Source organism: Myotis davidii, unplaced genomic scaffold, assembly GCF_000327345.1.
Source record: "Myotis davidii unplaced genomic scaffold, ASM32734v1 scaffold319, whole genome shotgun sequence".
Taxonomy (NCBI): Eukaryota; Metazoa; Chordata; class Mammalia; order Chiroptera; family Vespertilionidae; genus Myotis; species Myotis davidii.
The window spans coordinates 1,287,102-1,314,252 of NW_006290675.1; the positions used below are offsets into that span (position 1 = coordinate 1,287,102).

Genomic DNA, 27,151 nt, shown 5'->3' on the forward strand with positions numbered 1-27,151 from the left:
AATGGCCGTACATTCAAGGAGTGATTTAATATCCTTCTGAATTCTTATTGGATTGACAGGCAAGTGAGCTTATTATGGAGAGTCTTATAGATCACGAATATAGCGTTTGTATTTGATACTTTATTTAGACCATGATACCAGTTATAGTTATAAGGAGTTTGTCCAAGTTAATAGTGATAGTGGGACTTGAGCCAGTATAGATGTGGCTGCACTCCCACACGAGGTTCTCTTCAAATGTAGGTTTGGATGCCATGCTATCATAGAAGAGGGAAAAATCACCCAGCTAAAGAGTAACCTTACAAGAATTGGTCTGTTTGCATTTCTCTAATATATCTTGGTAAATGTATGCTCTAGAGCAGGGGTGGGGAACCTTTCTCCTGCCAAGGGCCATTTGTATACTTATAATACCATTTGCTTAATATAATTCACTTCATGTAAATGCATGTTGCTATGAAAAAAGCTCCTAGATTTATTGAATTTGAAGTCCCGCCTGCAGTTGCCTTGGCAGGACCAGACCAAATGATTTCGTGGGCCGTATTTGTGGCCTGCGGGCCAGATGTTCCCCACCCCTGTTCTAGAGTAAGGCAAGCAACCTTGATTGAGCAGAATATCTGTAGACTTCTCAGGCTACGGTTTCTCTAAGCTAGTAAGAAGCCACATTAGTTTCAACTTTTCATCACATTTACAGAATGTTTACTTGTATTGTCTGTAGACATTTATTTAATTAGGTAGATTCAAGGAATTAAAAAGAAAATATGACAGTTCTTGGTCTCTGAACACAAATTCTAGGTGATGATAGTTTATATATATCACTTAAAATTCACCAGAAATAGAAGGTAGTTCTGATATATCTTACTTGCCATATATTTGAAGGGCACAGAAGTTTAGGATTGTGAGAAATATACGCTAGGATTTTTGAAGCGTCCTTTATGCAGGAAGATGGTGTTAAAATTGAGTTGAATTTATAAACACAGATAAGCTGGGGAAAGCATTCTGAAAGGAAAGCACTGTAAAAGGTAGGCTGGAATGAACTGTTCCTGTGAAAATCAGATTGAAGTCAGTTTGCAATTTGTTTGAAAAACAGGATAAGAAGATCATTGGTTCATCCAATTGGTTCAGTTGGCCGGACCATCATCCAGTACACCAAAAGGTTGTGGGTTCGATTCCTGGCCAGGGCACATACCTAGGTTGTGGTTTCAATGGCCCCTGGTAGGGTCACTTGCAGGAACAATCAGTTGATGTTTCTCTGTCTCTCTCTTTCTCTTAGTCCATTGGTTCTCTGAATTTTAAGTAAGAATCGTCTATAAAATGTGTTAACATAGTTTCTTGGGCCTTATCTCTAAATATTCTCTTGCAATCAGTTGGAGTAAGGCCCAGGAACCTGCATTGTCACTAACCCAACATCATCACGCCCTCAGATTCTGATGCACACAGTTCACATTTTCAGTAAATTGCTTGTCAAGGAAAATGAAAAGATTTTGCCTAGGAAACTAGTTTGTGTCTTAATGTATTTCTAAGAAACTAAAGTAATTAAAGCAATGTAAAGAGTTAGGGGGCAGGAGGTCAGTGAAGTAGACATTGCAATCCAGGAGTGAAGAGAATTAGCACTTGTCAGGGTTGACAGTAGTAGTAGTGTGAAGGGAGGGAAGAGAGGAGAGTTTTCAGGAATGTAGAACTAACAGGATGCAGGCATTTATTAGCTGCTTAAGGGTAAGAACTGGATCTTATTCATTTTCATGACTCCAGCTGTGTACCCAGCATATAGTGGGTTCTCAAGTGTTTGTTGAATTGCTAGATAAGCCTGTTACATAATATACAGCAAAGCAAAAAGGAATCTTTTTGTATCTCTTTTTAAATTAACCTCTAATTTTTTTTACCTTGTTGCTAACTTGCTTTTAATTGGCTTTTGACTTGCAATAGGGGTACATATTTAATTGTTTTGTGCAAGTTGAAATAATTGAAATAAAATATGAAAAGTAATGAAAATATCTTGTATTTTTAAATGTTAGTCTTTTTTCCATGAACACACAGCAGTGGACTTACATCAAATCAGATATAGCCAATGAATTGTATGAAATTAAATGTGATTTTGTGGAAATACAGTCCACTTCCAGTTAGATATTGCTATAGTTTCTTTTTAAAATTGATTCTTCCATATCATATGTGGCTTTTAGTGGGAAATAATGCATCATGATGAAATGTTAATGTGTTCAACACAAACTTACTCTTTTAAAATATTGATCTTTTAAAAATTATCCAAAAAGTGTGAGTGGATTTATATATGTTCTCTTCTGTAGCTCTTTACCCGTCCAAGGGGCCATCTTCTCAATCCGAGTGCCTCTCCCTCCAGCTTTCCGCAGGACATCACACAACTGCCTGGCAGGGAGTTTTAAACAAGTTGAGAAGTTTTATAAGATAAAAATATTTTTTCAGTTGACTTGACAACCATGTACAATGTTAGTGGAGAGTTTATTTGCCCAAGGCTCTTTGTCAAAATGAATTTAAACTGAGATTATTAAAATGTAGCTCAGTCGCACAGTGTGAGGAGAAGTGTTGCTAATGTCTCACTTCGAGATGCATACAACTTGGTTGTGGGACTGTACGTGCATTTCTGCTACCAGAGAGGAGACATTTGTAATATAAAACAATAAATCATTCGCACTAATGGAGAGTTTTGATCCAGAAAGAGAAGCACCTCCTCTTTTTTTTTAAAAAAAAAAATCTCTAATTTTGGTGGTTTAGAGGTCTCTCAACTTGACCTTCAGACTGCCTGGGTCTGAGTCACAGCTCCACTATTAATTAACCTCAGTGCCTTCCTCTTCTGTGAGATAGAAGTCATGATAATGGAAACATTATGAGAATACTGTGAGGAGTAAATGATATCATCATTGTAAATGATTAATATAGTGGCTGGAACAGATAAAGGTTCACAATTAATTGTCTTATTTCAAATGCGTAGAATCAGGACTAAGCAATGTCTCCTGATGACAGGTCCAGATGCGTGGTAAAAAGCCCTGTCCCAATTTAATGATAATCTTTTTTGTTACAAGTTAAATAGCTTTAGGAAAATTTAACTAATGGTAAACAATGCTTGAATCACCAGCTCTCTCCGTGGCTGTAGCTAATTTCTTACATGAGAATCAAGATCCCAAAAGGAAAATCTCATCTGGATGAGAACTTGTAATCTTCCCAATTTAGAAAATCGCATTACACTGCTGCGGGAGAATGTCCAAATTGCCAAATCTTGGGAGCAGTTCCTCTTCTTCTCTCAAAAGGACACATCATTTAAGAAGTTTTATTATTTCTGAGAAAGATCAATTGTCTTTCAAAAATAAGAGTATTTGTGTATGGTTCAGAGGACTGCACACCACCGATGGAGGGGCTGAGCGTGTTCCGTGTGGCCAGTGCCCGTTGATATGAGAGAGAGTCACCCAGCGACACCGCTTGGCTGGGCTCTGTGGTGGAGGGGACAGCGGTGCTGGCAGGGGCTGGGTCAGAACCGTACAGTTAGAAATGCACTGAGGATCTTTATCCACCCAAGAGATGGTGCCATATTTGCAATTTCTTGTTTTAATTTAACATTGGAACAAAGTAAATTCTTGTCCTTATGTTCTTGGTTTTCCTTAAGTCCACAACTTTCACCAAAGTCAGCAAATCCAACCGATTACCTTTAATGATTATCTTTAATGAGGTTTATCGCTTTGTGTTTTTCGACAAATTCAAACAATAAGATGTATTTCTCTGATTTACTGCCCCAATAAAAAGAATAGTTATGAATTCCTACTATAATCCAGTGCTGTGCCAGGCATTGTACATCATCCCCGTGCAAACGTCACAGCCAGTCAGTAAAGTATTTTAAACAGATGAGAAAACAGAGGCACATTTTTTTATTATTATTATTTAACTTGCCTCTGTTCACATGAATAAGGAAGATATAGAATTCAAATCTCTAACTCCAACATTTTTCCCTCTACCCCTAGTAACTGAGCTGGCCCATACCTGCTTGACAGCATCTCTTATTTTTCCTCTTTGTTTTCAAAGTATGAGAAACACACATCTTCTTATTCTCTCTATTAATCATCCTATTAATGTGTGTTGATACAGGCCCTATTTAAAGACATTAATTAGACTAGGAAAGGTAAATGTGATTCATCATATAGCTAATTTTTTAACACTAAAAGTGAAAAAATGATACTCAGTGAAGTGTTTTTAGTTTCATTTAGGCTATAATTTTTATAGTCTTCAAAGATAGGAAACATAGTGAACTTGTTACTCCATTATTCTTATTCATTAATTAATTCCATCTATAGAATTTTCTTTCAAAATATATTGAGTATAATAATTTTTATTTAAATTCTTAATTTATCTTAATGAAAATATAGTTTGATAGTCTTGAGAATTTTTTTATTTGAGAAAATGTAGTCTACTTGTCTTTTTCCTTAGCAACTTCTATCATAATTCTTTTATTAGTGTTTTAAAGCACACTATAGATATTCTTGTTATTCACAATTTTTCATTCTGAAAGGCTATTCCAGGGGTGGGCAAACTTTTTGACTCGAGGGCCACAATGGGTTCTTAAACTGGACCGGAGGGCCGGAACAAAAGCATGGATGGAGTGTTTGTGTGAACTAATATAAATTCAAAGTAAACATCATTACATAAAAGGGTACGGTCTTTTTTTTTTTCAATAGTTTTATTCATTTCAAACGGGCCAAATCCGGCCCGCAGGCCGTAGTTTGCCCATGGCTGGGCTATTCCCTAGATCAAAACACAGTGAAAAAAGGGCAGTTTTTAGACATATTCAATTTAAAATTATTTTAGTACATTTTAAGTCAGATTTTTAGAATGGAATTCCAACCTAACAAAACAGATTCAGAATTCAATAGGAAAACTAAAGACGGCCATGAACGTCGTTTCCCGGAGACAGTTTGTGTTATCTGAAGAGTGGAAAAAGATGGTCCAATGAAGCACACAGTGAACATCATAGTTTAATGTGGTTTGGATGTGATATAATGTATGAATAAAGGATCTCCAGTCAAGAGAAGGAATCTCAGTTGGCCAAATAGGAATTTACTACTTCTATGTGTCTCATACAAACTACCATGTGAAAAATATATCGATAGATGACTTCCATATAGGTGAACTAAGCATATTATTTGCTAGGTTGATTGGGAAAATGGTTTTTACTAAATAGAAATATAACAACATTTAAAAAAAATCAATCTGAAATCTGATTTTATTTTGAACTTTATAGCAAATTTCTCTCCCATTATTGTAAGCCTTTAGCTGTTATTTAATTGCAGTTTTAAAAAAGCGAAAAATACTTATCTAATATAATTTTAAAATTTTAATTATATTTCGAATCAGCATGGGCATTAATCATGACAATGACCACCCGTCATGTGCTGACGGTCTTCATATCATGTCTGGTGAATGGATTAAAGGACAAAACCTTGGTGATGTTTCATGGTCCCGATGTAGCAAGGAAGATTTGGGAAGATTTCTAAGGTACCGAGGTCACTTACTGTTGTTGTGTTATGAATGATCATGTGTGCCTGCTTCCCCTGCCAGCCAGCGAGGGTGGCATGGCAGAGCAGGACACTGGATTGGGAATCAAGGCACTTGGTCCCCATTCTGGCTCTTCCACAGTCTCATAGTGTGGATTGGGACATAGTATTTAACCCACCTGCTTCTTAGTTTCCACATTTTCAAATTAAACATTGGGCAAGGTGATTTGTAAGGTTGAAAAATTATAAGGATTTAAAAAATCTGCCACAGTCTCTAATTCCCTCTTCAGAATTTCGCAGTGGGAACATGCTCATTGCGCATCACTCAGCACATCTCCTGTCATCACAAGGCACCACTTTAACTAAAGCTGCACCTTTTCATTGAGATGCTTCTGCACCCTGACTCTTTTTTCCATGACTGCATAGTTTTCGTCATTACAAATAGTCCTCGATTCTCCTCCTTTCCACCTTCAACAGCAGTAACACTTAGCTTTCACCTGGTTGGAAAAATAAGTGAAAAATATTATTATTGTTTTAATTTTCATTTTAAAGCCCATGTTCTTTAATTATCCTTTTGATCATAAAAGAAGCAGCTGAAACAGTGGGCAAAAGTAGTAAGAGAGGGTTTGCTTAAAGTATCCAAAAGTCTAAGTAAGAAATACAGAAACACCTAGTTAGCTAATTTTACTGCCCTGAGAAATTTAATTCATTTTTACATACCATTTTAATTAGAAAGCCTATGTTTTCTGCTAAATCTACTAAAACATGTATTACATTGCCATAATTCTGCTCTGAAATATGTACAATATATTCTGCGCACACTCTTTGTTGTGATGGTATAGCCACAGTGCTCTGAGCATGTCATATGAACACACCAGGTCACTGGAGCAGCAGCCCTAATGAGTTTCTAAGGAACATGGGAACATGTGTGATTTTGTTTGGCTGCCCTCACATGAATCAGGATTATGATAAAATTAAATGTCACCGCATAAATGAAAGTTGTATTACAGTGTCAAGCACAGACATATTCGTACTATGCATACTCACTAGACTAGAGAATGCTTTCTATAGATTCTTTAAATCCCTGCATGTAGTTCATTTTTTACCTTCACCCATTGCTTTTGGACAAGCTAATTTCTGAGTCTGCACTTCTCTCGTAATCTTATAAACGTGTAAAATAGTAAAGCCATCTCAGTGTTATGTAGATTAGCTGAGTTAATCCAAAAAATTCCGTTATCTTGAACATTATCATTATTAGGATTATCTGAAATGGCAATGCTTATAAATAAAAGTCAGACCATTTTTTTCATCTTATGAAATATTTCCTGTTGCATGCTAATGATAACAACTTTCTCCAGTAAATTCAGAATTTTACACATATCTGCATATTGTCAGGTCAAAGGCCAGTAACTGCTTGCTACAGACCAGTCCCCAGAGTGCCAATTCCGTGATGGTCCCCTCCAAGTTGCCAGGGATGACGTACACCGCTGACGAGCAGTGTCAGATTCTCTTTGGGCCACTGGCTTCCTTTTGCCAAGAGATGCAGGTAAGGGCTGTGTTCAGGGGGGATTTGTAAAGTGTTCATTCGCATTCATTGTTTAGACTTATTGATTAGAGGAGGGGAAGATGACTTTATTTTAGAGTTTGTGGCTCAAATTCACCCCAATCTTAGAAAGCAGGATTTTCTAAGGCAGTGGTTCTCAACCTTGGCTGCACATTAGGAATCTTTTTAAAATCCTGATTTCTGGGCCTCGTCCTCCGGAAATTCTGTTTCTTTGTGATGGGGTGGGGCCACAACATTAGTAACAAAGAAACAATTTCCAAAGGATGAGGCCCAGAAATCAGGATTTTAAAAAGATTCCCAGGTGATTCTAACGTGCAGCCAAGGTTGAGAACCGCTGCTCTAAGAGAAGTTTTCTGCATTTTTCCCTGAGCACTTTGGCGCCGATAGAAATAAGGTGTGGGCATTTAATTAATAAGGAATGACCATCGTTAAAACTTCTCCTTCTAAGCCACACTCCACTATGAGAAGTGGAAATAGTGTTTTTTATTTATTTATTTTTATTGTTGACACGGTTACAGATGATTTTAGAGACTCTTAGAGCTAAGAGGTTGGACTTCTGTGATTTCAAAATCTTATTCTGTACTAACCTTGAAAATCATCAATGTGATCCCAAATTAGTGCAGCATGTAGAGTGTAGGAACTAGGTAGGTAGAGAGATAAATAGATAAGAGTCGTTGAAGAGGTTACTTACAAATTCAGTCTCTGATCTGACAAATATTTATTGAGTTCCAACTACTTTCCAGACACTGCTCTGTGCACTAATAACACAGCAGGAAACACAGACCCCCACCTTCATGGAGCATACGTTTTAGTTGGGAAAACAGACAGAGAGCTAATATATATAATATGTCAGTTGGGGTAAGTGTTTTAGAGAAGTATAAACTCAGGTAAGAAGTATCGGGAATACAACCAGGATGGGAGCATAGGAATGGTGCTGTTTTATATAGGGTGATCTGGGAAGGCTTCCTGTAAAAGGTGACACTGCAGGGGTGGGGAATGTCTGGCCCGCGGGCCATGGAAGGCCTGCCAAAGCATGTGGTCAGGACCTGCCAAGGCCTTAGGGTTTAGTCAATGACATGCTTGACCAAATATAGCAGGCCAGTTTTTATGCTGATAATTTTGTATGGCCTGTGAATAATGTTATAAATATCCAAATGGCCCTTGGCAGAAATAAGGTTTCCCAGCCCTGATTTAGAGATTTGAAGGGCGTGATAGCAAGCCATGCATTGATCTTGGGGGGACTATGGCAGGAGGAAATGGGAAGCAGAATACCTTGGAATGGAGTTTTGGCTATATTTTAAATTTAAGATGCCTCTTAGACATCCAAGTAGACGTGTAAGTAGGTACAGGATAGACAGTGGCAGGAGGTATAACAGAAATATTGGAGGAAATAGTTATTAGTTCTGCTTGTTAAGACACACACATATACCTTCAAGTGGATACACGTGGAATTATTGCACCTACCAACCTGCCATCTAGACTTTACACAAAACAAATCTCCTAGAAGACAAGTCCATAACATCGAAGGAGTTGTCACTTGTACCTCTGGCACCAAAGAGAGTGCTCAATAAGTATATTTTGAGAGAATAAATGAATCAGTTGAATGATGGAATAGTAATTCTAAATTTTCACTCAGATAGTTGATTCTTAGCTACAGACATACCTCATTTTATTGTGCTTCACTTTATTGCGCTTTGCAGGTTTGTGGCAATCCTGTGCAGAACAAGTCTATCAGTGCCATTTTCCATTAGGCTCAGAAGATGGTTAGCATATTTCGGTATTAAAGCACTTTTAACCCCTTCCCCGGCAGAAACGTGTATACACGTTTTCACAAAATGTTCTTTTTTCAGTCGTCGACGAGTATACTCGTCTAAAAACTTTACCTTAAAAAACCAGCTACATACGTACCATTCTAAATAATTTCATCTAGAAACTTTCTGAGGAAATACTATTCTTAACCACAAAAATGGGAAGAAAAAATAATTACAAACTGTTTTCATAACCAGCATAAAAAATACTATATAGAACCAAAATAAAAAAATTAGTCTGAAAAAGAAACGTTTTTAACAAAAAAATTATTGGGGAAGGGGTTAATTAAGGTGTTTACATTGTGTTTTAGACATGGTGCTATTACACAATTAATAGACTACAGTATAGTATAAAAATGAATTTTGTATGCCCTGGGAAACCAAAAAAATTATGATTTGTTTTATTGCAGTGGTTTGGAACTGAACCCACAATATTTTCCAGACTTGTGGGTATATGACAAGATAATGTGAAAATAACCTTCTAAAATACTAATTTAATCAAATTAATTAATTCATTAAATTCAGTAATACCTAATTCAATAAAATATTAATTTATGACTACATAAAAGTCAATGGATAAGGTCAGACAACTTTTGTTTCACAGCTTATACATATTAATCAGGCGTCTTTACCACCAGTCCATCTTCAGTTATAAATAACTACCAAGGTGCATGGGATGAGGATTCATAGCAACTTTTCAACGTGTGTTTCTGGTAAAATGTTAGAGGCTATGGCAGTTGGTCTATAGTATTTAAATTACATATTGCTCTTCCATACTTGTAAATATTTATACACAAGCACTAGTGACTCCGACATTACATACATGCTGACCTAATTAATGATAAATTCACCCGAAGACATAGCTGTAAAGATGCTTGAGAAACATCTTGACCTACAGCAATAATAGCTCACTCTTCTGCATTAATATGCTAACTTCTTGGATATCCTTGTTCCTGAGTTCTGGTGCCTCTAGGCCATCTGGCATCTTATGGCTGAGCCAGCTCCAACTGCACCAAGTCATTATAATAGCTGCCTGTAATAGCCTCGCTGAGAACACAGATGTATGGATGTTTCCCTAGAAACAGCAAGAAGTGGCCACACAAAGTTACATTTTTTGAGTAGTAAGGAAGTGTGCTAAAATAATTGAAGACCTCCGGGAAACTTAAGGCTCTGCCTTTGCTTTTGGACGGGCACATTGTGAATTGTATACTTACTACATTGTCTAGAAAACTTTCTAGTGTAATTGAGTTATATGGTGACTTAAAAAAGTTACGTAGAAAGTTCATTTTACATTTCTCTAATACCAATTTGATACATCCAAGTATGTAGGACTTCTAAAACCTCCCATTTGATTCCTTGAACAGTCTGGCAGTGAGTTAAGGTATCCTACGAAGAATTCTAGAAGACTGAGTCACTGTGAGCTGGCATTGTGAAACTGCAGGGTCAACAGGAATTTGGACTTAAAAAAGGCTTAACATGAAATTGCCCTCACTGGCTAGTAGTTATTTGGGCAATTCAAACAGCCTAATTGATAAATCATGTTGTCGAGATTGAAGTTGTAGATTTTATAAAGTCCTTCCTTCCTATAAGATCTGTAAAGTTATGGTGGGTTTGATTGGAATCAACAGGAATTGATTCAGCCTTTCGGCCATCTAATCAAAGGTTCATCTTACCCTTTGAGTCCTAATGCTACAGTCTATGAGCACATGAGTTTGATGGCAGCTTATTTTACTCTCTAATTTCTTTCCTCAGAACTATTATTTTCCCACGACTTCTTATGGACATGGGCTTTTATTTTTTAAGTCTCTTTCTTTGTAAATTGCCTATCTTCATTTTTGCCAGTTTTTCAGTTTTATACTTTTCTTGCTGATTTGCAGTTATTTCTATAGTCTGGGTGAGAATTCCTTATTTTAAACAGTGTCATTTGTGTCTTAACTTTGTATAGTATTCTCTGTCTTTTAATTTGAGGTGGTTAAATCCATCAGATTTTCTCATGGATTATGCTGTTTTTGTTTTGTTTTCCTTCTTCCATCTCTGCAGTTAAATTTCACATGGTACATTCATTTTCTTTCAGCTTTCTTATTGCTTTAGAATTAAAGACATTTTGGATTTTTAAAAGATATCTTTTATTAAATACATCTACTTTGTTGCACTGCAATAAGATGAAGTCGTCTGTATGATGCCAATTCTTTAAAATATATTGAAGTTTTCTATTTAATGTAATATATGATAAATTTCAGTATTTGTTCTCTGTGTACTTGAAAGGATGTGAGTGTTCTTTAAAGTTCATTATCTGTCACTAGATCTTAGATGAAACATATTAATATTATTATTCAAAATATCTATTTGTTTGCTTGATTGATCTATCAGTAACTAACAAGCATGTATTAAAATACCCAACTTTATTTATTTATTTGTCCCTGTAATTCTTTTTTTTAAAAAATATATTTTATTGATTTTTTACAGAGAGGAAGGGAGAGAGATAGAGAGTTAGAAACATCGATGAGAGAGAAACATCGATCAGCTGCCTCCTGCACATCTCCTACTGGGGATGTGCCCACAACCCAGGTACATGCCCTTGACCGGAATCGAACCTGGGACCTTTCAGTCCGCAAGCCAACGCTCTATCCACTGAGCCAAACCGGTTTTGGCATGTCCCTGTAATTCTGACAGTTTTTTCTCATATATGTTGAGTTACATTACAAGGTAAATGCACATTTTAAAGTTTTTTCATCTGCTTGATTGGTTTTCCTTTTCCATTTTTTTAAAAAATGATTTATGCCTTAAAACATTTTTGTCTGGCACTAAAATCACCATCCTGGCTAATATTTTCATACTTTCTCTTCAACCTTTCCAGATATAAATATAAATATGGATATTGATATGGCTAAATAGGTATGTCTACTAGAAAAAAGCTATTGCTAGATTTTATATTTTTCTGTTTAAACCAAGTTATAGTTCTTTCAAATTTTTAATCAACTGATTTAACATTTTTATGTTTATTGTAATTAGTGGTATTTTTAAATATATATATGTTTTTTATTGATTTCAGAGGGGAAGGGAGAGGGACAAAGAAATAGAAACATCAGTGATGAGAGAGAATCATTGATAGGCTGCCTCCTGCACATCCCACACTGGGGATTGAGCCCACAATTCGGACATGTGCCCTGACTGGGAATCGAACCATGACCTCCTGGTTTATAGGTCGACACTCAACCACTGAGCTATGCCAGCTGGGCTACGAAATTAGTGTGTTTTTTTAGGATTTTTATTGTCAAACTATTTTATTTTTGTGTTTCATTTTATGCCATTTTTCCCCTTTTCTCCTTTCTACTTTCAATTGGAGAAACGAAATTTCCTCTGCATTCAGAAGTCATACATTCTTTATATGTTTTTATGTATATCAGTAATTGGTTTTTTTCTTGCTAAATCATATTCCACTGGTAGATAAACTATTTTGTTTATCAATTCACCTCTTCATAGACATCTGGGACGTCAGCTGTTATGAGTAAGGCTACTCTGAACAACTGTGCAATGTTTGTGCGATTATTTATGTAGCAATGTTTTTATTCTGAAATATTAATACTTTAATACATTATATATTAACTGATTGAATTATTATAAACTGGCTTAGGAACTAGCTGTTTTTATAAATAAAGTTTTACTGGAAAATAGTCACCCCTATTTGTCCACATGTTCTCTTTGGCAGCCTTCAAGCTACAATGACAGTGTCTAATAGTTGTAACAGAGTCCATATGGCCTACAAACCTAACATATATACTATTTGGCACGGTACCAAAAAATTTTGCTGCTCCCTTTTACAGATGCTCTGGATTTTCTTTTATTCCTCCAAAAAGTTTTGTTTTCAGGGGCAATTAAGTTTGTTCGATTCATACTGGAAACTTCGTCCTACCTACAGGGTATAGCTACTCATATCTTGGATAAGTTCACTCTGCCCTTATCTCAGCTATTGGAGCATGTCTCATATTTGTATGGGTTGAGTGCCAGCTAAAGATTTAGGCTTCTCTATCTCTTTACCTTTTAGGATTGTCCCTTCAGTTTTTTTAAAAATGTTTTTACTGATTTTTAGAGAGCGAGGAAGGGAGAGGGATAGAGAGATAGACACATAGATCAGAGAGAAACATCTCTGATCGGCTGCCTCCCGCATGCCCCCTACTGGTTATTGAGCCTACAACCTGGGTATGTGCCCTGACTGGGAGTCAAACCAACGACCTCTTGGTTCATGAGGCAATGCTCAACCACTGGGCCACATTGGCCGGCCCCAGTTTCTGTCTTTACTGTTGTTTTAGCCACCAAATGTCATACCATGAGCATAAGCCACTATTAGGTCAAAGCTGCAAAGATGGTGAACTCAACTTGTGCCACACCTTCAGCTCCCTAAAAAATACGCGTGCTTTCATCATTCTCCAGAACCACCAGGAAGTTGCTTTTTGTTTATGGTGGTTATTTACAGAAGGGTTTGTCTTCTGGGAACTTACTCCCCCGTTCCAGAAGGGGCAATCTTTATATCTATCTCTTTTGATATGAAGGAATTCTGGATCATTTCTCTTTCAAATATTTTTAATAGTTTCTTCCCATTTTTCATTCTTTGGGACTTTATTAACTAAGTAGTGACAGTTCTCTTTTCTCTAAATTTGCTTTTACTCCTTCCATTTTTTATGTGTTGTTTCACGTATTTATGCATTCATTAGTTGATTCTTGTATGTGCCCTGACTGGGATCAAACCCACAACCTTGGCATATTGGGGCAATGCTCTAACCAACTGAGCTACCTTGCCGTGGCCACACCTTGACTCTTTTTTTTTTTTTAAACACTTTCTGATGTGCTCTATTGCAACTTGCTACTTCATTTGTTCGTTAGGCATAGTCTACATTTTTCTTCCCATGTCTATTAACTTCTGCCACTAGCAATCTTGAAGTATGTGGAGTCGGGAGGTAAAAGGAAAGAAACTTATTTAACTGTTAGCAGCCAAATATCCTTTGTAAAGGGGTAAAGTTATGAGATATAAGTGAGCTAGATTTTTAGTATTTCTCTTACTAAAAGGAAGGTTTATAATGATGGCTGAAATCCAATTATTGTTGCTTTATGTATTCAATGTTTATATAGAATTATCCTCATTTTTATCACTCTCTTTGCTCACATTGCTTTTTAGTCCTTTGCTATCAGATCATATTTCTTCTTGAAGTACATCATTTTGAAATTCCTTTTGGGCAGTTCTGTTGGTAGTAAACACTCAGTTTTGTTTCCTGAGAGTCTTTATTTAACCTTTAGTTTTAAATAAAATTTTAGCTAAATTGAGGAGTCTATAATGACACGTTTTTTTCCCCTTGCCATTTTTGATATATTATGTATTCACTTCCTAATGTTGGTATCAAGATGCCATCTTTGTCATTTTCCTAATCTTAAAAGAAAACTTTCAACATTTCACTGTTTTTTTTATGATGTTTGCTGAAGATTTTCATAAATGTCCATTAATCATGAAGACATTTCCTTCAATGGCTCATTTACCGAGATTTTTTTTAATGAATGTTTTAATGGATGTTGAATTGCATCGCATGCTTTGTACTCATAGACATCAAAATCATAGATTTCAAAGTTACTGATGTGCTTGATTACATTAATCAAATCTCTAGTGTTGCAGTAACCTTCTTTTCCAAGGAAAAAGCCAACCTGGTCATGGCACATGGCATTTTTTTATGCAGTGCTGGACTCAGTATGTTAACATTTGTTTAACATATTTAAATTTAAGTTAGTAATGAGGTAGATGACTATTTTAACTTTCTTTTACAATCCCTTCTGGCTTGGATATCATAAAGTGTGTCTAGAAGTAGTCCTCTTTTTCTTTCCTCTATAGAGTTTATGTAAATTGAGAATCTAAGTTTCTTGTAAGATTGTTAGTTTTGGGGCCAGATGTATTCTTTGTGAGATTTTTAACAATCAGTTTTAACTATCATATGGTTACAAAACTGTTCAGCTTTTCTATTGATTCTTAGGACCATTTTAGTAAGCTTTTCTTGAAACAACAACAACAACATTCTTTCATTTTATGTAAGTTGTCAAGTTTATTGTCATGAACCTCATCCTATTTCTGTTTAAACTTTACATTGTCTGTTGTTATGACTTCATTTTTTATTACTAATAGTGTTTGCTTTTGCCTTCTCTTTTCTTGCTAATTTTCAATTTTATTTAGTATTTATAAGGAATAGATTTCAGCTTTTTATTATTCCTTTTGAGTCTTTTTTTTCGATTTTTAAAAATACCTCTTTCTCTTTCTTCCTTTCTTTCATTTTTAATGATACTAAAGTGTTCTGTAATGGAAAACACTGTTTTTGAAAATATTGTCCTATACTGAATTACATTTTCAATCAAAAGTTTAAGTTATTGAAATTGTATTTTGGAAGATAATCTGTGGAAGAACAAAGAGTTACATGTTCAAGATTTAATCATTTCTTTCGCGTATATGCACTTAAGTTTTTTATTTTAACATAAATTTCAGAACTTCTTAATGGAACTATTTGCTGTAAAGGAAGCCATAGGTATAGGTTATCTTTGAGGATAAATTTTATGATATTTATATATGAGCAATTAATCTTCCATTTAAATTATTTGTTTTAAAACATATATTATTTTCATGTAAACATTTAAAAAGCCTACTTAAGATAAACATCCAGATTCATACTATGTGCTTTTCATGGTCTTTTCTTGTTATGGAAGAATAAAAAAAAGGGATATTGTATTATTTTTATTAGTTTGCTAGGAAATGCTGAGTTATACATTTCTGTTCTGGATTCCTACGCAAAGCATTTTAAGCTTGAAAGTTCTTTTCTTAATTGACATATTAAATGGTTCCAACAATTAACTTTTGACAAAAAAAATTCAACTCTGACTTGTAACATATGGAGAGTGTTTGGTTCTAACAAAATACCCTACCCTGCCCCTCATTATCTTAAGAAAGGGCTTGATCTTACAAAGCTCTAACAGCACAGGTCTGAGATATTCCACGGGTGGAGAAAGACAGATTTCTTCAACATTTTCTTGCTTTCCTTTAGACAGTTGGGTTTGAAATTTTGAATATGAGTTATTTTTAAAAAGCGAGGCTGTGATTTACTTACCATAAGATCCCTAGGCCTGCAGAGCATGAAGGGGAAGGAGGTCTCCTCTTCGAGAGATTTATTCTACATGACTGTGCTTATCTTGAAAAGCTGCCAAGTTTGCTTTTATGCTCTCAGTGCCTCAAGTGGAAATCAATTAAAGTACCTGCTGTTTTGAATAGTAGATAATGGTGGAAGGTCAGAATTCAGACCACCAACAGTGTTCAACAGGCAAGTATTATCCTAACACTACAGAACAGAAGACTGGCTTTTTAATTCATTGTGCACTGGTTAACTAATGAATTGACTGAAATAATTCATGTTTTCACACAAATAAGCTTTATTGAATATAAGTAAAGCAACACTCCTCCTTGGCAGAAAATTCAGCAGTTGACCCCATGATTATAAAACATCCTTAACAGAGAGGTCTTAGCAGGAGGAAGAAAATACTTTTAGGAACTAAAATTCTCAGGTTAGAGATCTGTTAATTCCAATAGAAATGTGTCCACAAAAGTACATCAAACAATTAACCTCTCTTTTTTATTTTCAAGGGTCTAACACAGTGGTTCTCAACCTTCCTAATGCTGCGACCCTTTAATACAGTTCCTCATGTTGTGGCGACCCCCAATTTTATTGTTACAAATTGAACATAATTAAAGTATAGTGATTAATCACAAAAACAATATGTAATTATATATGTGTTTTCTGATGGTTTTAGGCAACCCCTGTGAAAGGGTCGTTTGACCCCCAAAGGGGTCGCGACCCACAGGTTGAGAACCGCTAGTCTAACATATTGTACAGATTTGATTTAGGGATCTTTAAAAATGAGTTTCTGGATGAATTTTTTGATGAATGATATGTGCAAATAATGGCATACAAAATAGACTTGTATAAAGTATCTTGAAGCAGAAAACTGTCATAATGGATAAAGCAACATAAATAAAATATATCAGACTGTTCCATTGACTGTTGAATTTTTAAGATCTTACAAACATTTCAGAAATTGAAATACTTAAATAAAGAACAGGAAAAGAATATTTTGGGGCTTGTGACAAATCTATTGTTAGAGTTGTAACAGACCTGTTTACAATATAGCTTAAATATATCTTTCCCAGATTTGGGTCATAAATTAATTTGAACTTTGCCATGTTTTTTTGTTTGTTTGTTTGTTTGTTTGTTAATTCTTAACTGAGGATATTTTTCCATTGATTTTTAGAGAGTGAGTGGAAGGGAGGGGAAGACAGAGAGAGAAACATCAATATGAGAGAGACACATCGATTGGTTGCCTCCTGCACGTGCTGACCAGGGCCAAGGATTAAGTCTGCAACCAAGGTACAGGCCCTTGACCAGAATCTAACCTGCAACCCTTCAGACCTTGGGCTGATGCTTTCCACTGAGCAAACCAGCTAGAGCTGCCCTAGTTTTTAGGCTGTTTTGAACACCACCATCAGAGTAAACCTCCTAAAATAGCCTTTTTATCTTAACCTGCTGGTCAACTGCTAAGTGGCTTCTTTTTCTCTCCAGACATGGTGTCAGTCTCTAGTCCTTCCTGGCAAGATCTGGTTCTTCTATCTTTCAAATCTTGTCCACGGGCCCTTCCACTGTGAGCCTCCTCCATCAAACTGGCCTTCTCACCCTGCATGGCCCTGTCTTTCACGTTGCCGCCATTGCCGCTCACCTCTTTTCTGTCGTTACTGACCTGTTCGCTTCCACCCTCTTCTCCAAATGTCTGGATAGGTAGCAACATAATCATACTCACTATAGATTGCTTTCATCGCCTTTAAATATTCCTCATGGATTTCATATTTCTATGCAGTTTTGTTAGTAACATACTTCTGTCTAAAAAACTCCAGCCATCTTGGAGAAATAGAAGGTTCTTAAGGACGTGGCAGCTGTGCCTGTTACTGTCTGTGTCTCCGGGGCGGCCACCGCTACAGCTGACGGCCCTCCCTCGTGCATGTCCTTGGAGCGCTCTTCTTTCGTTGTTTCTGTCTCTGCTGCTTTATCTCAGTCGTTGTTCTTATGTTTTAATTCCTTCCAACTTTTCCATGGAAAAAGTTCATTGTATCCTGGAGATCTAGAACTCCTTCCTACTGAGGTAAAATGACTGATAATTTATGGAAATACACCCACGGAGTGCTCTGTATTGTGTCAAGGGCTAAGGGTGTACAATGAAATCATGACACTCGCCATGGCATGTAAGTATAAAGCGGAGGTGACTACCAGCTTTAGGACAGGAGGCATTTTAATTCCCCAAACCTGGTTCATGTAGTGGTATAAATAATGATTTCTAGCTTACACTTTTTTTTTAAAAAAAAAGATATTTTATTGATTTTTTACAGAGAGGAAGGGAGAGGGATAGAGAGCCAGAAACATCGATGAGAGAGAAACATCCATCAGCTGCCTCCTACACACCTCCCCACTGGGGATGTGCCCACAACCAAGGTACATGCCCTTGACCTGAATCAAACCTGGGACCCTTGAGTCTACAGGCTGACGCTCTATCCACAGAACCAAACCGGTTAGGGGTAGCTTACACTTTCTTATTGTAGCTACTTAATGTTGCCTGATCTCCTGTGTTTAATTAAAGTGAATTTAAAAATACTAAAATATATTAAACAGATTTTTCTGTTTTTATCAATCTTCTCATCACTATAAATAAGCTGTATCCTATTTCAGTCATAAGTTCAATATTAAAAGCACCTAAAGCATATTTTTTTTCAAATACCTTCTGTTCTATTGAAATAGTTTTCTTAAAAACTGTTGATTTAACCTCAAAAATATGATACTGTTCCCTTATCAGTTATTATGCCCTTGTTTTCAGCATGTTATCTGCACAGGGTTGTGGTGCAAGGTGGAAGGTGAGAAAGAATGCAGAACCAAGCTGGATCCCCCGATGGATGGAACTGACTGTGACCCTGGTAAGGTAAGTCATTGGTGTTGCCTGGAGTCAATTAGAACATAATTTTCTCCTGCCAGTTACATGTGTGTCCATTTTAACACTAGTGGAATATTTTCAATATATATATATAAATGTTAGCATTTCATCTATTTTTCATTTTAACTTTTCATATTTTTTAAATCCATGATTATTTTGTTACTATCAATGCAATTATTTTTATTGTGAGAATGTTGAGTCAGATATATGTATTACCTTGCCAAAAAAAAATTCAAAAAAATTCATTTTTCCACTAGCTATAACAATAGTAAGAAATAACAATAATAAATAATAGCATACATATAAAACTTATCAGAAGTGATGAATACTTTCAGGTGTAAAATATTGTCTCAGGAGAGCCACTGAATATAATTTTTCCTTGTCATTTTAAGCATCATAAATAAAATACTCTATTTGACATTTTGGGGATTAGTAAACATTTGGCTGTATAAGTTGTTTAACCTACTATGTTTTATAAGGCTATAGAGATTTATTAGTATATATTTCCAAATCAAAATAATTGTTGTTGAAAATTTAATTTTCTTTTGAAGCAACTGAAGGAGGTAGATCCCACATAAATTTATATAATTATGGTAAATTTAGTCAAAAGATAGTTCAATAGCTGACATAGTTTTTAGATTTTTATTCTTTGAAGGGAAAGTGGAATGCTTATCACTTTATTCTAGATAAAAGATCAGAAACTTTGCCTCTGAAGAACATGAATTTTTTTATTACATTTGAAAAGAAACAACGAACATTACTTGGGGTGAATACTTAGTGAAAAAATTAAGTTATGTAGAGTGCTACTTTAAAAACACATCCATTTGAAAAACTGACAGAATGGAAATCCAGCAATTCCCTTTCTAGAATTTTGCCTAAGGAAATGCTTACACCTGTGCACAAAGTTGGTATGTGGGTGTGTACACAAACACACACACAGATGTTTATGTAAATGCAATTTGCAATGGTGAGAAATGAGAAACAAGAAAAATATTTATCAGGAGCAGAATAGTTACAGTGTAGCTCTTAAACGAATGAAGTTGTCATATTTGTTCTAACATGAAAATATCTGCAAGACACAGTGGTTAGGATATAGGCATGTCAGAAAAATTGATACTTTATTATGCCGTTCGAGATTTAAGAAAAAAACTTGTATACAGATGTAAATACACATCACATAGTATATATATTTAAATTATATGTATATAATTTGAAAATATAAACTTCAAACTGTAATTAGTAGTTAATTCTTGGGAGAGAAGTGGAATTGATGGATGGGAATAAAGCAACAGGAGGTGAAGGTGAATATAACTTTTCTCTAGACATTTCTGGATTGTTTGCAATAAGCACGTAGTCATTTATTATTTCTATGATTTCTTTAATTAAAAGCAGAGAAAAATGTACAATTTGTTTAGGTCCCAGATATCTTTAAAAAGACTAGAAATATTTTAATAAGAAAATATTTTAATAAGAAAATGGTTTCTTTAAAGGGAACTTTTGTGAAATATCAGTCAGTTGTTCACATACTGTGCCAAATGTTTTTCTACGAGCTTATATGGAGAGTCAGAATTTGGATTTGTTTTATTTTTTAAATTATACACAAAAGTGCAATAATGTGTGTGTATTAGGCAAGCCTTATGGTGTTGTGCTGAGTAATTTATTGCTTGAATCATAAAACTATGCCCCAGCAATACTTTTCATTATCCCTGAAACACAAAAACACTAATAAACAAAGATAACCAAATACTCTGCCATAATTCTTCAAACATCATAGAACCCATTCCCCTTAGTTACTCTTTAGCAATATAAAAGCTCTTTTTTTATAATCCGGTGTCTAAATGGTTTTCTACTATTATTTTTCTCCTGATATTTATGAGAATAATTTGCGTTCTCAAGGTCTCTAAAATAAACTTATTCTTCCAACTCCTCAAAAGTAAAATGTTTTATTTCCCCATGATTGCACTAATGATATGCTTTTAGTGGTGCTAGTGAAATACTTTGTCTATTGAAATAACTAATGAACTTCTCAGTTCCTCAGGCCATGTGTTTCAGCTGTTGTAGGAGCCACCATGAAGATAGCTTCCAAAGTTCTGCAGTTGAGTGCTGTAGTGCTAAAATATTTGAATGCTTGCAAACTCGCACTAAACACTATAGCTCAATACATTGCAAACCAAGAAACAATTATGATGACACTCTAGTGATGTTAATTTAGCTGTATAACTAGCTTACCTACAAGTATATAATTGAGGAGGCACCTACAAAATTTTATGATTCAAAATGGTTGTGAGTATAGGAACTTATGCAGTATTTATACACAGCATTTTCCAAATTAAAAATAGCCCGTTTCCTTTCTTCTTTTCTCTTAAATAATACTATCATCTGTATTTACATTTTTATAGAACAGAGGTTAAATGGTTGATAAATGATTTGGTAAGAAACAAGCAGTACATGTTTTTTTACTTACAATATTTGCTAGGCATTGGGGGAGGGGAAAGCAAAATATTATACCAATTTACTAGAATTTTAGATTATTTTGAAGAATTCTACTTAATACATCTTCCTTATATACTTTTTAAAATTGAGATTCTTGAAATTACCATGGTCATTCTTTTTTTTTAATATATTTTTTATTGATTTCAAGGCCCGACAGTCCAATCAATTCCTCTCAGTCCTTGTTCATCAGTGTATGGTTTTTGTTTTTTTTTATTGTCTAAAGTTTTACGTATGTCTCCTTTTTCCCCAATTGACACCCTCCCCCCCACCATGGTCATTCTTGGTGAAAAAAAACGAAACAGTAATACCCTTATAATAACAAATTTGTGTATGTACTGAGTTTGTTGCCTTCCTTCCTCCTCTCCTTTTCTCTTATCCAATAATGTGTGTATGAGAAGATTTGATTAGAAAACAGTATTTCCTTTGACATCTTCCTGGACCTCTTCTCATCCGCTGTTTTCATGAGCTTCCTGGACGTCTCTGCATAGAAATTTGAGAGAATAGAAATATAGTCAATATTTTAGGTCGTGTACCATCCCAGAAAGAATCTATACTACATTCTCTTAACATTTTCATAAATCAAACTGAATTAGTAGATAAAACAAATTTTGACCATTTTTTTTAGACCAGGTGTAATATCGTTTTTGAGGCTAAAAAATACAAATGAAACAAAATATGCTGCTAGAAAACTTATGAAAAAACATAATTAGGGTCATTTTACATTCAAACTCAATATATTGTATAATAATTTAAAGAAAACATGTAACGCTTGCCTCACGTTGAGGTACAGCTCCCCCTGCAAGACACAAAAGCAGGTTCTCCACAGTCTTACCCCGAGATATGCTTATCTGTAAGGCGATGCACTTTAAGTATTACGTTCCTGTAAATTTCTCTGATTTCTGTATGCAAATTTGGCTTGCATATCTGTTTCCATGTCTCTTCATCTGCCCAATTTGGTCTAGTTGAAATGACATACAAGTCTAGATCCTGGTCTTTCCCAGAATATTTTTAGTCAGCTGTGAACTCTAGACCATCCTTTTAATGTCAGCTTGCTGCTAACTGGGCAAGGAGCTATGACTTTCACTCTGGGAAAAATAAACACCTTTCAGGTAGGTCAAAACTATTTCCCAATTGAAGTTTAACAGCTTTCTCCGCAGATCCCCCCATCCCCCCCCCAACCACACACACAAATGACATAACATTAAAACCATTAAGTTTGGTCCTTAAAACCATTAAGTTGTTTAAATGTTTTCACAGGGTCTGTTTTCCCCTCTTTTGAAATTTTTAGACTTGAATCTTCATCCAAAATCTCAGTTTCTTTAATGACAGACTTAGCATATCAATACACATGAGTTGTTGAGGTTTATTTTTTTAAGCCTGGATTTAAAATTTCTTGACTTTAAAAGTGAGTGAATTTAAAACTTGACATGATTAGAGAAAATCTGCAGGAACTAATTATTTTATTACATGGAAAAGCATTAACTGGGCTCAAACAAAACAATGTAGCATAGTTTCTAAGTTTTCTAAAGACAGCATTTAAAGACTTAGTCTCAAAATAAATTTTAAAGAGAGTGGTTGGGTGCGGGCTAGAAGGGGTCAATGGGAAAAATAGGGACATCTGTAATACCTTCAGCAACAAAGATAAATTTTAAAAAATTAAAAATAAATTTTAAAAGAAACATAGATCAATGAAGAGCAGAAATGAATAGAATTTTCTGGAAACTTATTAATAGCATTAATATGATAAACATGCAACTTATTTTTGTTATAGTTAACCTTTATTAAATCTTTAGTATGGGCTATGCATTACACTTAGCACTTTATTCAGTCCCTGAAAAAGTCTCTTAGATAAGTTTGACTATCATTCTCATTTTGAAATGGGAAAGTTGAGAATCAGAGTGTTTCTTAATTTTCTCGAAATTCCTTATAAATCATGTTGCCCTTAGGTACAGAAAACTGTTTAGGGCTGAAAGGGTCAACTTGCTCAACCATTAATCTAAATTTTCCTGATCTTTACTTATTATTCTCAACATGAATAATAAGTTATTATTATTATTAATAATAATAATAATTTAGTTAATTTTTACCTTGAACCTGTTTGCCATGACCACCACATACGTGATTTCCCTGGAATAAGGAGAAATTATAATAAGCTGTCTACCAAGTCCTGGCAGCCATTCCTTAGTGACACAGGAACAACCTCTTTCACTGCTTTTGTTTCAAGTTCATGCAAAAGTGAATATAAAAGAAGGAGCACACTCTTTTTTTTCTTTCACAGTTACCTTCCTTCCTCGGTAAATAGACACTAAATAAGTTACAGAAAAAATGGAAATGGAATGACAGGATTTCAAAAAGTCTAATGGCCCAAGTTTTTCAAATAAACAGCTTTCAGGAAAAAACTTGCTAGAATGTTAAGGCTTCAATTGGATGGGAACTCTTTCAACAAAAAGGGTGGTGGGGAGACATACAGGAAAGTGCTAAAATACATAATACTCATTTTTTAATTATAAGGAGAGTACCCTGAATCACTGATATTTCAAATAAAAATTGCTAAATTTGTTTAAATTCTGCTTCACTCTAATTATAGGACACTGGTGTCTTATTTTCTTTCATCCTTTTATATGACTGCTTTTTCCGTTCATCACATTTTAGTTATAAGTTTTTAGAGTGAGTTAATTTTCCTTTTCTGGCCTGTGCAACCCCACGTTCCCTGTCCACCTTTCCCTGTCACGAGTACTGAATTCTCAGGGCTGCATCACAAATGTCTGTGTGCTAGGTTTATTTTTTTTTAATATATTTTTATTGATTTTAGAGAGGAAGGGAGAGAAATATAGAAATATCATTGGTGAAAGAGAATCATTGATCGGCTGCCTTCTGCATGCCCCCTCCTGGGGATCGAGCTGACAACCCTGGCATGTGCCCTGACTGGGAATCACACCAGAGACTTCTTGGTCCATGGGTGACATTCAACCACTGAGCAACACTGGCTGGGCTGTGTGTTGTTTTCATGACAAGACTGTTTGATCTGACATGAGAACTCGGGGACCTGGACCATTCTATTACCGTCACAGTAAGGAAGTGCCTACCGATTGGTTGTCTTTTTCAATTGCATGTGTTTGGGGATCCAGTAGACCTGATTTAATCGCAATCCCAGTGACTCTGTAGGCCAGTGAATGATTTTCCATTGTGCCCTGATTTGTTCACCTAAGACATAACTTTTGGAATAGTGGTGTAAGGCTGGAGAATGTACCAGCAGGACCTCAGCACCTGGACATGTGGCCGGAGAGTGGAGCGTGTGGAGCCCCTGCAGCCGAACCTGCAGTGCTGGGATCAGCAGTCGAGAGCGCAAGTGTCCTGGGTAAACGCAAAGTCCCTGGATTGGGGGAGGGCAGTTTTTCCTTTAATTCTGAAATGCAAAGGTTTTACTGACAAACCATGTTGGAAAGCAAAAGATGCTCCTCAAACACCACTCCACTTTGGGAAACTGACAAGTCCCTCAAATTATTTATTTTGTGTAAAAACGCCTTTAAAAATCTCATTTATATGTGGAATCTAAAGAGCAAAATAAAACAGAAACAGACTCAGAGGACAGAAAAGACTGATGGTTGCCAGAGGGTAGGGGAGTTGGGGAACTGGGTGAAAAAGATGACGGGATTAAGAAATACAGATTGGTACTCACAAAATAGTCACGGGGATGTACAGTGCACATAGGGAATATAGTCAATAATATTGTAATAACTATGTATGGTGACAGGTGGGTACAGGAAATAGGAGAGGGACCACTTTGTAAAGTATAAGATTGTCTAAGCACTATGCTGTAACACCTGAAACAATACAAAATAATATTGAATGTCAACTGTAATTGAAAAAAGAAAAAGAATACAATAAGACCAATCCTTCTAAGAGTAAATACTTTTAAACCCTACACAGGGTGGTTTCTTGATTAAATCAAATGAAATGTGTTAAGTAAATAGGGAGAAATGCATTAGCAAAAGGAAGTTGACACTTAAAGGAACCCCGAGAAGAGCTAGCAGAGGACAGGACTCCAGAGCGGGAAGGCATGGGAACAAAATCAGTGTCGGAGGAAGCGGAGCATGTGCACAGACAGGGAACATGGCGAGATCCTCTGCTCCAGCCCCTCGTTTCTGCTGTGGTCCTGGAAAGTGTGAGAAAGCCATTTCAGTCTTATGCCAGCTCTTGGTGTGGGCTCAGTGCCCCAATGACTTCCCAAGCAATTTCAACATTTATCTGAACATGTTAGAAGCATGTTCTTAATAATTCTTATAAACAAACTCCTTCATGGGAATTGTAGGCTTTCTGTTTTGCCCCAGCCTCAGCCCTTTCTCTTTAATTTCCATGGCAAGTTGGCTTTTATTTCTCATGTATTTTGGAAGCTAAGTTGATCAAGGATTGGAAAAAATACCTAGTTTTAAGAAAAACATGCAGTTTCTACTATTATCAGTCATTTAATGAGTCCACATTTTCAAAAGTAGATTTAATATAAAGGGGTATACCTTATTAATATAATGCCTTTTAATTAAAAAAATGAGTAGTTAACCTTAAAAAAAAAAAAGGATAAAATTGATTATTTGTACTATCTTTTCTAGGCTAGGTTCTGAAGCAAGGGATTGTAATGGTCCCAGAAAACAATACAGAATATGTGAGAATCCACCTTGTCCTGCAGGTTTGCCTGGATTCAGAGACTGGCAATGTCAGGCCTATAGTGTTAGAACTTCGTCCTCAAAGCATGTACTTCAGTGGCAAGCTGTCATGGATGAAGGTATGACCAACCACATCACCACATCTGGGTTTGCAAAGTGTTTATAACAGTAGTAAATGTCATTTTTACAGGTTATATTCTAGGTATTTCTACACTCTATTTTTTTCTGCCTTTACTGACCTAAAACAACCACAAGCACTGGCTAAAAATATATATTTAAAAAATATCTCTACACATCAATCAGATCAACTAAAATAAAAAAGAATGAAAATACCAAATGCTGGCGAGGATGAGGAGATGCTGTGTCTCCTCATTTGCCTCAGATTTGCTGTAGTAATCTAAAATGGTATGTATAGCTACTCTGAAAACCAGCACAGCAGCTTCTTCAGTAACTAAAGATATGCTCATCATATAATTTAGAAAATGCAGTCCTGTGCATTTATCCCAGAAGAATGACAATTTACAATCATAAAATGTCGTGTACACACATGTTTATAGCAGCTTTATTTCCAACAGCCAAAAACTGTAAACAACCAAAAAGGTTCTAAATAGTTGAATGCTTACACAAACTGAGGTACATGCAGACCATATTATGCAGCAAATAAAAGGAACCAATTACTGATATGTGCAATGGCTTGTTTTACTTCAGAGCATTATGCTGATTGAAAAGAAAACAGCCTCAAAGGGTCACATACTGTATGTTTCCATTTATGTAACATTCTTGAAATGGTAAAACTAGAGAGATAGGAAACACATAGGTTAGCTGTTGCCAGGAGTTTGAGATGGGAGTGGGGAGAGAAGGGATGTTACTGTAAAGGGATAGCATGAGGTAGAACATTGTGCTGATGAAAAATAGTTCAATGTATTTTTGGAGGTGGTGGTTGTAAAAATCTACACGTGATAAAATGCCATATAATCACACACATACATGTACCAATGCCAATTTCCTGGGTTTGCTATTCTGTAGTTACCAGAGTGTAACCATGGGGAGAAACTGGGTGAAAGGTAT

At 35.6% G+C, this 27,151-nt stretch overlaps 1 protein-coding gene across 1 annotated transcript in view; it reads left to right on the forward strand.

Moving 5' to 3' along the window:
* ADAMTS19 (ADAM metallopeptidase with thrombospondin type 1 motif 19) overlaps nt 1-27,151 on the forward strand; it is a 199,919-nt gene that overhangs the window by 99,281 nt on the left and 73,487 nt on the right. The window contains exons 12-16 of the mRNA XM_006763708.2: nt 5,368-5,508; nt 6,903-7,053; nt 18,816-18,917; nt 24,650-24,780; nt 26,030-26,202. Coding sequence (XP_006763771.2) covers nt 5,368-5,508; nt 6,903-7,053; nt 18,816-18,917; nt 24,650-24,780; nt 26,030-26,202 — 698 coding nt within the window. The remainder of the gene's footprint in view (nt 1-5,367; nt 5,509-6,902; nt 7,054-18,815; nt 18,918-24,649; nt 24,781-26,029; nt 26,203-27,151) is intronic.